The following is a 15450-nucleotide window of genomic DNA, read 5'->3' as shown; positions in this document are numbered from 1 at the left end:
GTCGTGCAAATGACAAATTTGTGTTTCACAATGGCAAAGTGCAGCAAACAAAAAAAATTGTGTACTCCATGGGGGCCTGCAGCCCTTTGTCTGTGCTGAAACCTCCCATCTCAGATGAGATGTCAACATTTGTGAGCAGATGATTAGTTTACATTTCAATTAACCTTTAGTTTGTTGTATTCTAAGACAGCTTGTGGTTAGTGCATGTTTCTATATTTTTGTGGCTGCTGGCATTTAAAGGGATACTGTTATGGGAAAACATGTTTTTTTTCATAATGCATCAGTTAATAGTGCTGCTCCAGCAGAATTCTGCACTGAAATCCGTTTCTCAAAAGACCAAACAGAATAATTAATATTTAATTTTGAAATCTGACATGGGGCTAGACATATTGTCAGTTTCCCAACTACCCCCAGTCATGTGACTTGTGCTCTGATAAACTTCTGTCACTCTTTACTGCTGTACTGCAAGTTGGAGTGATATCGCCCCCCCCCCTTTCCCCCACAGCAGCCTAACAACAGAACAATGGGAAGGTAACCAGATAACAGCTCCCTAACACAAGATAACAGCTCCCTGGTAGATCTGAGAACAACACTCAATAGTAAAATCCAGGTCCCAGTGCGACACATTCAGTTACTTTGAGCAGGAAAGCAGTTCCATCCTAAAGTGCTGGCTCTTTTTGAAACTGACCTGAGATGGCTGCCTACACACCAATATTACAGCTAAAAAATACACTTGCTGGTTCAGAAATGTAATTTTATATTGTAGAGTGAATTATTTGCATTGTGAACAGTGTAATTTAGAAATAATTTAGAAATAAAAACTACACCATAAAAATCATGACAGAATCCCTTTATTTACCCTAGCATCCTGGCATCCGTTGATCTTCTAACATCCAGAAGTTAGAATATCAACAGGTGAGGACCAGAAAAGAAAACCACCGCAATTGAACCCTTGTAGTCAGACTGTGTTGATGGTGGCTGGGGTTAGCGACCCTGGGCAGTTCTGTTATGAAGAGGGTGATTCTACCTCAAGCCACCCAGACATTGTCCATAAAGGGTCTCCACCCAGAACAAGAATGAGACTTGAGAGAGAAGCAACAGAGAGGCCAACAATGACTAATGTTGGAATAAATGCAGGTGGGACCATGAGGGAGCTTTTTGGAGGTTTGTCTCCATGCCCACGCAGCTGTTTTGAAGCACTTAGATGCAAAGGTTTCTTGTGATGAGTTTATGCTGCAAACAAAATCAATGTTGCTTGTAACTACAGTGAGCGATTGACCTGAGCACTCTACATGCTACAGATATCATGGAGTTTTATGGGCACATATATATATATGAAGGAGATATTGGGCACTAGATTATTTTATTGATATTGATTTTGCCAGTGACTGCCGAATATATATGTGTATGCTTTATGGCTGCCAACTCAGTTCCCTCGTGTGTGTGCAGGATCTACATTTGGAGTTATCCCTACTTCCTACTACTCATTCTCACCACTTGCTCTTCTTTATTGCATTGTAGGATTATCGGCACCTGCGGGGAGTTGTTACGTCAGTGTGGAGACTTCGAGCAACAGCTGGCAAGCCGGTAAGCCAGGCCCTTAGTAAATGGCACATCATTGTTTGTGGTTCCAAACCCCCTTCAACATCAATTAGTGGTTCCCACCCTTGTGTTCCTTTTCTGAGCTACTTTTACACTCTTTTTCCAGGTTTCTGTCTATAGCAGGGAAGCACCTGTCGGATTCCTACAGCCCACGCAGCCTAACGGGCATCCAGGAGACTGGCACTTCTGACCGTAAAAACGTGCGGAATCCTTGGCATGACTACAACTATCTGCAGAAAGGAGACCCAGCACAGTACGCTAACTTGATGGAGACCCTGTACTTGCTAAAGGTAACACCATTGTAGCCTTCATATCACATTCATAGCAACCTATCAAAATATTTGGAGGGATTTACTCCCTATAAATCTCAGCAATGACTTTCTCCCATTGGGCTCCTGTAACAGCTGCTATCAGTCTGGCCCAAAGCCCGCAGTTCAACTACTTGCCAGGCCCCTCCATCCACCATTTGAGGACCAGAAAATGAAACCACCGCAAGTGAGCCCTCACAGTCAATCTGTGCTTATGGTGGCTGGTTATTCAATCACCGCATGTGTGAGTTGTATCACTTACAGCTACTGGATAGAGTTACTGTTTACTATTTGTCTACCATGGAGTTCCATTTTAATAGTGATGGATCTTTTGTTCCCTAGCGATTGTCTATGTCAGCTATTTCCTCAACGATTTAGTACCCACACTTCGGGCTTTTGTACAGCTGTCTTTTGCAGCATTAACAGATTTGAGTTTTTTGGGGTAAGTGTGTACCAGCTTTAGAAGGAGTTTTGGCCAATTTCTTTTCTCCATATTGTTCAGGTTAGTTTTCATTTTGCACATGGCCTTGCTTTACAGCTCATTGTTAGAATAGAGTTCAAGGAGCTGCCCATGATTTTGGAAGTGGGCACATGGTAAGTAGCATGTGGGTGTCCCCTGGAATGCTTCCTAGCTTGCAGATCATTCAGGTGAGAAGACTAGGAAACACCAGGGACAACAAGTGGTTCTTTGAAATTTGATGTGCGTGGGTATTATCTGGCTGATCTCAACAGCCTGGAGCAAATATGGCTGGACGCAGGGGCCGAATCACTATAAAACTCTGTGCAAATACTCCAAAAGATTTAAGTCTATTATTGCTGTAAAAGGTGGCTCCTAATGATTGAAACCCATGAAGTCTGGCATCACCTGGGCAGAGACACGATCAGATTCGGGGAGATTAGTCGCCCGTCGACAAATCTCCTCTTCTTCGGGGCGACTAATCTCCCTGAACTGCCCTCCCCTGCTTCCCGCCGGGTAGAATGTAAATCTCCGGCGGGATGGCAACTGGGAGCGATTCGTTTTCCGAAGTCGCCTCACAAGGAAATTTCGGGAAACTTTGGAAAACGGAGCACAAAATCTACATCTACAAAATATGAAGTAACCCACAAGAATACTCTGTATACATTAGATCACTGGTTCCATTTACTTTGAGCTGCCCCAGTCCAAACCAGTAGCTGTGAAAGCCTATTAGGTGAAATTGGAGGGGAATGATGATTTGCTCTTTAGATATTTCTTTTAAGTGAATTAAAGGTGAATATTTCTGCTAAAAGCCTGTACCATTTCCTTCCAGGAGAAGGGGGCCGTCAGCACCAGCCTTCTTGCTGCTTCTCGCTCAGCTTTCACACGACAGAACCAGGTGGCACATCAGCTGGCATTTGATTCAGTCTTTCTGCACATCAAGCAGCAGCTTCTGCTAGTTCCCAAGATGGAGGTAATGTCCTCGAAGTGTATGATGTATAGATGTATATATCGCTGGAATCATGGTTATCTCATGTAATCTATTAGTAACCCTAACCGCTGCTTGTATTTATATGGGGTCTATTGGCTTTACAAGCCTCACCTCTTTAATCATGTCTTTTTCCTGCTCAGAGCTGGGGCTATGAAGGCTCGGGAGAAACACTGACTGAAGACCTTCCTACGTTCAGCCTCACTCCTCTTGAATATATTAGCAATGTAAGTACCCAGCTGAACCAAAGGAAATACCATTTAGTCAGTACATGTCCCTCACCTTCTTCACTATCTTTGTTTAGATCGGACAATACCTCATGTCCCTTCCTCTGCATTTGGAGCCTTTTGTCACCCCTGAAGATTCTACCTTGGAACTCGCATTGCATGCTGGGAAACTGCCATTCCCTCCCGAGCAAGGTACGTAGGCACATTTCCTTTAGAATCAAGCAAGGTAGCCGGTTTATCTGTAGAAATAAGTCAAATCAACTGAACTGTAGACATTTCACCAGTCATCCAACTGGCTTTCTCAATTATCTGGTGCCTGGTGAAACGTCTTCAAGGAAAAAAACACAGCAAGTTCAGTTGATTTGACTTATTTCTACAGATATACCATGACCTAGATGAATGAGAATCTTCACAAACATGTAGCAGGTTTAATTAGTAACTCCCAATACACCGGCAGCCATCGATAGTGAATAAACAGTCGCGTTTCACTCTTAAATATTCATATAGTTGAAGATATTACCAAATAACTATTGCGTAAAGGGCCAACATACCTTTATTCGACTCTTTCGTATCGATATAGCCTCTGTCAGTAAGAAAGATCGGCATTTCACAGTTAATTTATTAACTGGTTTGGCACAAAGGATTTGTACACAAGAAAAGAAGAACAGCATGATTCAGGTCTCAGTGTGAAGGTTGCTTATCATTTTGGCACTGATTGTATGTTCCAGGAGAGGAAACGCCAGAGTTAGATAACATGGCCGATTACTGGCTGGGCTCTCTCGCACGCGCCACAATGCAGACGTACTGTGATGTCATCCTGCAGATCTCTGTGCTCACGCCTCACACCACCAAGCAGCTGGCGACAGATATAGGTAAGGCTTTGATTGCACTTGCCATTGAGTGGAGATGCTGTTGACCTACTCTTAAAGGAGAAGGAAAGCTACCAAAGCAGTTTATTGCCAATAGATTAGCCACAATAGTGCAAGCTATTACACTATATTTATTCTGCAGAATGCTTTACCACACCTGAGTAAACTGCTCTAGAAGCTCTCTCTGTTTTTAAAGGATAGCAGCATCCATATTAGCTTGGTGTGACATCACTTCCTGCCTGAGCAAACTGAGCACGCTCAAGCCCTAGCCCTGGAGGTTTAAGATGAAAACAGGAAGTCTGATTTTGCTATTTTAGTCAATGGAAGATGTCCTGGGATTAATCTGGAGTTGTTTGCAGCCTTCCTGACATTCGAGGTTTTTTTTAACTTTTTTTTTACATCTTTTTTAAAACTCGAAACGAATTCGATTAGAGTTTTCGGGTCGATTCTATTCACCCGAGTTTGGAAAATTAGATTTTTATGAGAGTTTTAAAAAACATGAACTCGAAATTTGACCATTGATGCGGCCAAACGCAGGTTGGGACACAGTATTTTTCCTGCATTCGGCACTTGTGCAGCCACATTTAAAATAATTCAGCGTGTCTACTCCTGTGCTCCCCTGCAGCTGAATGCATGAAACCGGAATGCAGGGGAGCGCAGCTTCAAACGACCACGAGTAAGGGCCCTAAAGTAAGGGTCTGTCCTTCTGTCTGAGCTCCACCGGAAAAGAAGGTGCTCCTGTTACACATTTATGATGTGAGCAGTAAACCACTTCTCATATCATGACATCAAATACTTCTGTAATTTGGAGAAGCGCTCAGTAGAGCAATTTTGGGGTATTGTCTCTTTGCTGGGCAGGCCACCAGCTTCTTTATAACTTCCCATAGGCCTCTTTTAATTTCTAATCCCATCGCAAGACACCAGAAGGGGAATTGGTTTAGAAGATCAGGGTGTAATAAATCGGTGCCTGGACCCACAGCCCTGTGCATATTCTAATGGTATTGTCATATATTTCCAGACTATCTGATAAACGTGATGGATGCGCTGGGTTTGCAGCCTACTCGGACTGTGCAGCACATTGTCACGCTTCTCAAGGCCAAACCTGACGAATACAGACAGCTTGCTAAGAGCTTGCCCCGGAAACTCTCCTCTTCTATTGCAGCCATGAGAAACCTTGAGTACTAAACACGCTCGAGTAACAACAACAACAACAGGGGCTGAGCACCCGATACTGCCCAGCTGATACCTTTACTAATCTGACCCATACCCAAATACTGTAAATGTTGTTTATTGCCGAATCTATAAAAACAATTTCCTACAATATGTCACCGCTTGGGTTTTATTACTCACATTGAAAGCTTCCTCTTGAGTGTTTGCTTTTAACCTTGGGTTTCAGAAACGATGCAGGTTTTTTTTTATTGATTGTATTTACAAAGTTTCTTAATTCAGTTTCAGTTTATATTAAATTTACATTTTTTCGCAATATTTCCCCTTTAATAAGCTTCTAGAGAGCATCCCAGGGGGCAAATTCACTAACCGGCGAAGTGGCTAACGCTAGCGAAACTCTCCAGCGTTACGCCATTTTGCCACTTCGCCACTTCGCCAATTTACTAAAAGTGTCCCTGGCGAAAATTCGCTAGCGAAGTAGATAGACTAGCGCAACTTTGCAGCCTAATGCCAGGCGAAGTTGCACTCTGGCGAAGGGGCGAAACTACGCTAATTTACTAAGTTTTTTTTTTTTTCTGAACGTTACCTCTTTCGCCAGAGTTTACTTGGCCAGGTCAGACCAGGCGAAGTGCAATAGATTAAATAAGAGTTGGTAAAAAAAAAAGTTAAACATTTTTCTAAGTCCCAAAAAACACTGGCGTTTTTTACTTTTTATAGGGTGATAGGCTGAAAAAGATCGGAATTTTTTTTTAGGGTACCCTCCTGTAGGGCATTAGAACACCTCTATATAATTTTATTCAGTTTCCCTGGGCTTATGTAGTGTTATTTATTTGCTGCAGCATACACGTCCATTCAAACTTCTATTTCGCGCTGTATGCAAATTTCCGATCACTAGCGTAACTTCGAAACCGCTGATCATAACATCGCTAGCGCAACTTTGCAAACGATCGGTAACTTGTGCGCAACTTCGGATCTTCGTGAATTTGCGCAGCCCTGGCGAATCTACGCCTGGCGAAGTCAACGTCGGCGGCAACTTCGAAGGTAAGTAAATTTGCCCCTAGGTATCTTAGGAACAGTTAATCCTCTTCACCTGCATGTATAATTGAGTGCTGGCTCCTGGTATATTACTAACAATGTCATATTTGGATTTAAACCTCATGCTAATGTCCTTTCTAAGCAACTGCCCTTGAGCCTGATTTTCTCTGGTTGGTTTGAGTCACTTTGCTTTATATCTGACAGACAAGCGAAAGTCTTTAAAGCATATAAAACACACTCGAGCCCATATACTGTATTGTGATATCGTTTTTATGTGGGTAGAAATGAATGCACGGCAGTCGTGATAGAGGTAAGCATTCTCTGTAAAGTAAAGGGGGTTTGTGCTGATTCCTGGCGCTGTGCAATAAATCTGTGCAGATATACGACTAGCAAGGTAAAGTACTCATTCTCTTTATGTTCACTGTACTGTATACCTGACTTCTCTGATGCACCTTCTGATCAGCTCAGATTCAAAAGCAACACTTATGACCCATGTGGCCCCCCCTCAAGTCATTGATTGGTTACTACCTGTTAACCAATCAGTGGAAACCAAGACAGCTGCAAAGCAGGAAGTAGTGTTCTGGCTATTATGTTACACATCCAGTCACTCCAGCCTTTATACATTACATTTTTGGCTAACTAACTATATTAGAAACATTTTTTATTTTGCACAGCCTATCTATTTACCCAGTTTTTATTTTACACTGAACAATTTAAGCAAAATTTGAATTTTGGGGTTACCTCCCCTTTAAAAAAAATACAAATGTAGAATTTCAGAGCTTGGGAATAAAAATAGCATAAAGCGTCAGTGTAGGATTCGGTAGAAAGAGGGAAATTTCAGAGGGTCTGAAGGGGTTGTCAAGGCAATTATCCATCTACCCAGGGGGATTTATTCTACTGAAGTGCATAATAAACTTGGCGCACTCCTATTATTAGGGATGCGGTTTGGGATTCGGCCAGGATTCGACCTTTTTCAGCAGGATTCGGCAGAATCCTTCTGCCCGGCCGAACCAAATCCGAATCCTAATTTGCATATGCAAATTAGTGGCCTGGAGGGAAATCGCGTGACATTGTCAGAAAACAAGGAAGTAAAAAATGTTTTCCCCTTCCCACCCCTAATTTGCATATGCAAATTAGGGTTTGGATTCGGTTCGGTATTCGGCTGAATCTTTCGCAAAGGATTCGGGCTTCTGCCGAATCAAAAATAATGGATTTGGTGCATCCCTACCTATTATATAGACATTGTTCCCTAATCTGACCCGGTATGGCCATTAGGGGAGGCATTTTTCAAGACTTTCTTCATACCTGTCATAACCAAGAAACAGATTGGGGAAGCCCAATAAACTGGCGACTCAACATTTTTAAATAATATGCGACTGATGTCCCAGAGCTGCTGCGGTTTTGGAGAAGGTGGAGCTATGGTCAATGTTTGTGCTCATAGCACAGAGCCCCTCTATCTTTATATGATGTTTTGGTCAGCCATTACTAGTATTAGTAGAGAATTGGGTTTGTTAAAGTAGAAGAAAGCTACAGAAGCAGTTTATTGCCAATAGATTAGCCACAATAGTGCAAGCTATAAGACTATATTTATTCTGCAGAATGCTTTACCAGACCTGAGTAAACAACTCTAGAAGCTCTCTGTTTGTTTAGGATAGCAGCTGCCATATTTGCTTGGTGTGACATCACTTCCTGCCTGAGTCTCTCCCTGCTCACTCATAGCTCTGGGCTCAGATTACTGCAGTGAGGGGAGGAGGGCGGGAGAGAGGAGCAAACTGAGCATGCTCAAGCCCTAGCCCTGGAGGTTTAAGCTGAAAGAAGGAAGTGTAATACACAAGTCCATGTGTACACAATAGATGGAAAGAAATGTGGATTTTGACAGAGGACTCAGAGCAGCATTACTTTGAGGGTTTACTGGTGTATTTATATAGACCTTTCTGATAAAGCTTACTTAGCTTTAACCTTCTCCTTTAACATAAAGCTCTTTCCCCATAATATAGCGTTTCATTGTAACATACGGAAATGCAAATCTAATGGTCACAATGTCATTTATTAGGCTGTAGCCGCTTGTAGTGTCGTTTAATTCTCTTCATCACTGGAAACAGGTTCGGCAGTATTCACTCGCAGGGAATCGTAATTTGGAGGAGGAGTTCCAGGTATGTCCACGGGCACATGATCTCCGTCGTCATGCTGGAAGCCTGGGTTGGTGTGAGCCTCCACCAGCTCAGATACAGTAGGTGGTGGATCTGAGTACTGAGGCCGTTTCCTTCTTTGCCTGCGGTTCCTGCTCCAGGCGAGAAACTTGAGGATGGTGATCCACACGCAGTCTATGATAATCTCGCCAAACTCAATGATACACAGGACAGAGCCGCCCATCCAGAAACCAAACTGACCGCCCAAGTTGGACAGGAGCCAGACCACCTGTAATGAGTACAGTGTTAGAGGCTGGAAGTCTTGCAATTTGTGGTCATGTTGAATTGATTCAGCCAGCCAGGGGCGTAACTACAGAGGAAGCAGACCCTGCGGCTGAAGGGGGGCCCAAGAGGCAAAGGGGGCCCCATAAGGCTCTAATTAATTAGGAATTTTAATATATATTGTTAATACAGGGCAACCACTGGATATTTTGGGAGCCCTAAAATTATTTTGCTGTGGGGCCCAGTAACATCTAGTTACGCCACTGCAGCCAGCAGTCTTTATACCCAATATGACCCCCCCCCCCCCCCGGGTACTCACGTTGGTCGCTTCAGATTCTGAAATGCTCCGGTAGTTAAACTCTTGAAAGTAAATGTTTAGCCGGACAATGCCATTCCTGCAGCACAAGAGTAGGAGATCTCTATTAAAGGAGAAAGAAAACTACGGAGGCAGTTTAGCTGAAAATAGTGCAAGCTAGAATGCTATATTTATTCTGTAGAATGGATTAAAAAGCTCTAGAAGCTCTCTGTTTGTTTAGGATAGCAGCTGCCATATTAGCTTGGTGTTACATCACTTCCTGCCTGAGTCTCTCCCTGCTCACTTATAGCTCTGGGCTCAGATTACAGCAGAGAAGGGGGGGGGGAAGAGGAGCAAACTGGGCATGCTCAAGCCCGGGGGGAGGAAGTTTAAGCTGAAAACAGGAAGTCTGATACAGAAGCCCATGTGTACAAAATAGAAGGAAAGAAATGCTGTGTTTCTACCTGTTTACAGTGATGTTGTGGCTGGAATCTTTCTCATAGGAAAGGACATGAAAAATCCAGTCCTAAATAAACAAGAAAACAAACATGTTATTAATAAAACCAATGGGCAAGTAAAGTTACAGTGCGACGTATAGCTGCATAGATTGTTTTCACACTGCGCCTTAGAAATCTGCTTATTTTGGCTTTTGTGCCCATATACTCACCTCTGCCCCAGCTGACGGCCAGTCTGCCATTGAGATCACCATCTTGTAGTGTGTGTCACTGGGAGAGACAAGAAAACAGCTTTATATTTATACAAGAGCTAAAGCCTAAGCTCTTCTGCAGGTTCACTGGTAAATAAACCCAATCTGGAAACTCATTATACAGAAAGCTCCGAATGACGCAAAGCCCGCAAAGACTCCATTTTAAAAATAATTGTACTTGATCCCAACTAAGATATAATTAATCCTTATTGGAAGCAAAATCAGCCTATTGGGTTTATTTGATGTTTACATGTTTTTCTAGTAGACTTAAGGTATGAAGATCCAAATTATGGAAAGATCCGTTGTCTGTAAAACCTCAGGTCCCGAGCATTCTGGATTACTGGTCCGATACCTGTAATAGATTCCCAGTACATGACTATATAAATCAACGCTCCTCATTGGTTACATCAGTAATGATCACACGATCAGATTCTTCAGCTCTGCTCTAAAGTAGGGATGCACCGAATCCACTATTTTGGATTCAGCCGAACCCCCGAATCCTTCGCGAAAGATTCGGGCAAATACCGAACAGAATCCGAATCCTAATTTGCATATGCAAATTAGGGGTGGGAAGGGGAAAACATTTTTTTATTTCCTTGTTTTCTGACAAACAGATTTCCCTCCCTGCCCCTAATTTGAATATGCAAATTCGGTTCGGCCTGGCAGAAGGATTCGGCCGAATCCGAATACTGCTAAAAAATGCAGAATCCTGGCCAAATCCTGAACCGAATCCTGGAATCGGTGTATCCTTATTCTAAAGCCCAATGGATCAGCATCAGCTGAATTTAAATAAGGTTTTGGTTTCTGCCCAACATGGAATAAATGGCTGGAATAAAATGTTGGAAACATGACTTACTTGCACGGCTGCTGGCACAGGCTGATACAGTTTTCCCTGATGGCAACCGAGTCTCGCAGACTATAATAACAGGGAACTGGGGGGAAATAAAGCAGAACGTATAAACATTACCAGGAATTCTGTTTCTCAACTCTTTTTATGGAGCGACTCTTTGATCTTGCCAGGCTGCTTGCTGCGGGTAAATACGATCAAAGAGAAACCCCATTAATGTAGAATGGACTTGATTAACCCCTAAAGACCAGGGAGAAAGAAATTAGGGATGCACCGAATCCAGGATTCGGTTTGGGATTTGGCCAGGATTCTGCCTTTTTCAGCAGGATTCGGATTCGGCCGAATCCTTCTACCAGGCCGAACCGAATCCTAATTTACATATGCAAATTAGGGTTGTGGAGGGAAATCGCGTGACTTTTTGTCACAAAACAAGGAAGTAAAAAATGTTTTCCCTTCCCACTCCTAATTTGCATATGCAAATTAGGATTCAGTTCGGTATTCTGCCGAATCTTCCGTGAAGGATTCGGGGGTTCGGCCGAATCCAAAATCGTGGATTCGGTGCATCCCTAAAAGAAATGAAGAGGAGGAGAAAGTCAAAAAGGCAAATGCGGAGAATGGAGGAGAAAGGGAATGAGGAAGAAAAGGTAATGGAGGATACAGCAAAGTGGACAGAAGGGGAAGCAGAGTGAAGAAATTGGTGTCAGGAGCAGGAGAGCTCTGTTTAAGGGCCAACTGCACTAGTGGTTCTGACTTCTGAAACAGAAGGCTTCTGATTAACAGACCCGGCACAGAACTGATTCCTGCTACAATGCTTCCAAAGTCAGAACCAGAATACAGGCAAGTTATAAAATAACTAACTTCGTTATCTGTAAACAGGGAGGCAGTGATCCAGCACAGGTATTACATGTGATTAAGATGGGATCATCTATCTATCTATCTATCTATCTATCTATCTATCTATCTATCTATCTATCTATCTATCTATCTATCTATCTATCTATCTATCTATCTATCTATCTATCTATCTATCTACTGTATCTATCTGTCTGTCTGTCTGTCTGTCTGTCTGTCTGTCTGTCTGTCTATTCAATCTCTATCTCTCTCTATCATCTCTCTCCCTCTATCATCATTTATATATCTACCATCTGTCAATCTATCTATCTATGGTATGGGACCTGTTATGCAGATTTTTAGGATAAGGAGTCTTTCCATAATTTGGATCTCCATACCTTACCTCTACTACTTAAACATTAAGGGGGTTATTTATTCGGGTTAAAAAACAAACACATTTTTCAAGATTTATTATACCCCAAAGCTGGAAATAGCTTGAATACACCAGCTAAAACCTTCATGATGTCCGAGTTTTTTCGGTGGGTTTCGCTCAAAAACTTGATCCATTCAAGCTTTTTATCGTCAAAAACTCAATCAATTTGAATATTCAAGTTTTTCAAATTGTGAGTTTGATCAAGGTATAAAAAAACTCCACAAACCTCTAAAAATTGACCTTTGATAAATAACCCTCCTAATAAACCCAATAGGCTGGTTTTGCCTCTAATAAGGATTAATTATTTCTTAGTTGGGATCAAGTACAAACTACTGTTTTATTATTTGAGAGTAAAAGGAAATATTTTTAAAAATTTTGGCTAAAATGGAGTCTATGAGAGACGACCTTTCCTTTATTCAAAGCTTTCTATATAACGGGTCCCATACAATATCTTTAATATCGGGGTTGCCTAAGCTGTCGCTTACCAGCTTCAGTTCAATGAAGTTGTAGTTCAGTTACAGTTCTTTGGACCATGTATTAAAATTCCCTGCTTTGCAATGTATGTTCTATATTTGTATAGTTGTATATGTGACAAACAAGGGAAGCTCAGTGTGACCTACCCCAGTCGGGATGCTTCATGTTAGTGCAGTATTCTGATCCATTTGGTAGGGGATACTGGTAGTGAGCACACTTGCACGTTTTCACCATCTCCAATTGGTAGCAGGAACGCAGACAGGACTGACAATGAGACGGGACATTTGTTATTACCCATGAGAATATAAACAACGGATCCTAGAGGGGCACCAATACCGAGGCTGTATTATTGTCCCACTTCAGAGTTAACTCCACCAATCCATGTCTCTTATTTACCTGCTTTACAGACAGGCATAGTAACCAAGTCTAGAACTATTGACTGACAGCTGCCTTTTTCTCCTGACTCTTTTAAATGGGGGTCACTGACCCCATCTAAAAACAAATGCTCTGTAAGGCTACAAATGTATTGTTATTGATACCTTTTATTACTCACCTTTTTATTCAGGCCTCTCCTATTCATATTCCAGTCTCTTATTTAAATCAATGCAGGGTTGCTAGGGTAAATTGGACACTAGCAACCAGCTGTCTAAAATTGCAAACTGGAGTACAGCTGAATAAAAAGCTAAATAACTCAAAAAACATAAATAATAAAAAAGCAATTCATGATACACCAATGTGAATTCTACTGACTTAAAACCTAATTTGAGGAGAGTAGACTGACGAATTATAGCCAAGTTAAGTCTCGGGTAAGCCTGAAATTGGCATTTCTTAGGAACCACTCTAAATAGAACAACCAAAAAAATGCTACCTTTCTAAAGAATTCTGTTTGGCTGTAGAAACTGTCCTGAAATCAGAGTACATTCTATTGGTAAACAATACCCTGTGGTTTATAACAAGAAATGCATTCTCTGTGCTCCCTGTCATTAATGAACAAAGGCAGCTATAACCAGAACTTCAGTGGAATAGTTCTTAGTTATGGCCCAGAGTTGAACCTCAATCCCTCGGCTTCCACAACATATTAGGAGGTGCCCGCAGATGACTTTGGAGGGGGGGGGGAGATAGATCCCTGGGCTGGTGTCATGGTGAAACTCTGCATTTGCAGGAAGGGAAAGTGTGGAATGCAAGTTTAGCAGACCAAGATGGCCACAGCAGGAGCAGTAGAAAAATTGCATTAATGCAAGAATGGCGGAGAATGATGGTCACAGCAGGGCAAAAAAGTGACTTTGCCTAAACTTTACCTAGTGGGCCTGTCCAGGCTCTAAGTGTCATCCACCTCCTCCAACGGAGGGGATCCAAAGAGACCAAGCACTAGTGATGTGTGGGTCAGGGAAAAACTCAACCCACATCCGACCCTAACCTGCAATTTCTTAACCTGCACTCAACCCACAAAATGCTTCCATTGTAGGACCCGCACCCAACCCTAACCTGCAAAATGTTGATAATTGATAAAGGATCCTTGGGGTCCGAAACATGTTGTGATGCAATAAAGAATGTTTTGCGGCAGAGACTGCGTTTGATGTGCTCCATCCATACCCTTGTTTATTGAATTAACCTGCAAAATGTTGCCATTGTAGGACCCACACACAACCGATAGCCCTGCGTCTTCTGACTCTGTACGCTATTTCTATGCATGCATCTTATTCGGGGAATATACAGGAGCAGAGGAGGAATGTACTTCCCCAGTCTGACCCACACCCAACCGTAACCTGCAATGGTTGGCCAAATTTCAACCCAAACCCACCCAAACAATTACTGCGGGTTTCTGGTCAGTCTGCACTACTGAGCATGTCTTCCCCTTTTAAACACTAGGACACCTACTGGCCAGTTACTGAACTGCAAGGAGAATACTTAAAGGGGAACTATTGCGAAAATGAAAATTTAATTTAACGCTTCAGCATACTGAAATAAGAAACTTTCTAAATATAATCAATTAAGAATTCTGTACTGTTGCTGAAATAATTAAGTTTATCTTCACTATCCCTCTCTCAGCATCTATTTTTCTTCATTCTGTCTTCATTCAGGAGTTGGGTGTCAGATATTCATTGACAGTTAGATCCAATATATCTTATAGGGGGGGCTCCTTTTGCCTAGAAGATGTATTAGAGCTCACTCTATTAAAATCATCATACATCTTGTCTCTCTACATGCAGGAGTTGTGCAAAAGGCAGTTATTTTGTTAGATTTGGTTTATACTGGAATTAGTTATTTGAGTGAGCTCTAATTTATCTGTTAGGAAAGGAAGCCCCCTATAAGATATATTGGATCTAACAGTCAACGAAGAAAGGGATAGTGAAGATAAACTTGATTATTTCAGAAACGATGCAGAATATTTAATTGATTGTATTTACAAAGTATGCTGAACTTTTTCATTTTCGTGATAGTTCCCCTTTAACCCAGGATAGGAAAACAGCTTTCCCTCTCAACTGTAAATTAGGACCACCCTTAGCTGTTTCAAACTTTAGGGCACTGCCTGCAATAAAGGGGAACAAAAACCTCAGTCTTCTACATAGGCAATTCTTATTTCTTCTGTATTTATTTTAATATCATATTTACAACTGGCTAGGATACTTTGGACCATAAATTCAATGGAAAAAAACACCTATAAATGAGCATTAACAGTTATATTGATGGCATTCTTATGTAAAGACAAAATAGACAGAGACCCTTGCACTGCATTTCCATAAATTAATGTTACTTTCAGAGAGCTGAAAGCAACCAATAAGAGTTTCCATCAAGTGTA

The 15450-nt window shown here is 41.9% G+C and overlaps 2 protein-coding genes across 5 annotated transcripts in view; one reads left to right on the top strand and one right to left on the bottom strand.

Annotated features, from left to right (window-relative positions):
- Positions 1 to 5774, top strand: part of cog7.L (component of oligomeric golgi complex 7 L homeolog) — a 35048-nt gene extending 29274 nt beyond the window's left edge. For 3 of the 4 annotated variants that reach the window (XM_018234340.2, XM_041575620.1, XM_041575621.1), the window contains exons 13-19: positions 1522 to 1587; positions 1709 to 1892; positions 3200 to 3340; positions 3499 to 3582; positions 3660 to 3774; positions 4311 to 4454; positions 5470 to 5774. In XM_018234340.2, coding sequence (XP_018089829.1) covers positions 1522 to 1587; positions 1709 to 1892; positions 3200 to 3340; positions 3499 to 3582; positions 3660 to 3774; positions 4311 to 4454; positions 5470 to 5636 — 901 coding nt within the window. In that variant the 3' untranslated portion in view covers positions 5637 to 5774. 4 annotated transcript variants of the gene reach the window in all.
- Positions 5775 to 8548: 2774 nt separating this feature from the next.
- The window catches only part of scnn1b.L (sodium channel, non voltage gated 1 beta subunit L homeolog), a 45331-nt gene continuing 38429 nt past the window's right edge, over positions 8549 to 15450 (bottom strand). Inside the window, 6 exon segments of the mRNA NM_001085789.1 lie at positions 8549 to 9071; positions 9384 to 9459; positions 9824 to 9885; positions 10027 to 10084; positions 10922 to 10997; positions 12797 to 12914. Coding sequence (NP_001079258.1) covers positions 8730 to 9071; positions 9384 to 9459; positions 9824 to 9885; positions 10027 to 10084; positions 10922 to 10997; positions 12797 to 12914 — 732 coding nt within the window. The 3' untranslated portion in view covers positions 8549 to 8729.

Source organism: Xenopus laevis, chromosome 9_10L, assembly GCF_017654675.1.
Source record: "Xenopus laevis strain J_2021 chromosome 9_10L, Xenopus_laevis_v10.1, whole genome shotgun sequence".
Classification (NCBI taxonomy): Eukaryota; Metazoa; Chordata; class Amphibia; order Anura; family Pipidae; genus Xenopus; species Xenopus laevis.
This window is presented reverse-complemented; position numbering and strand designations above follow the sequence as displayed.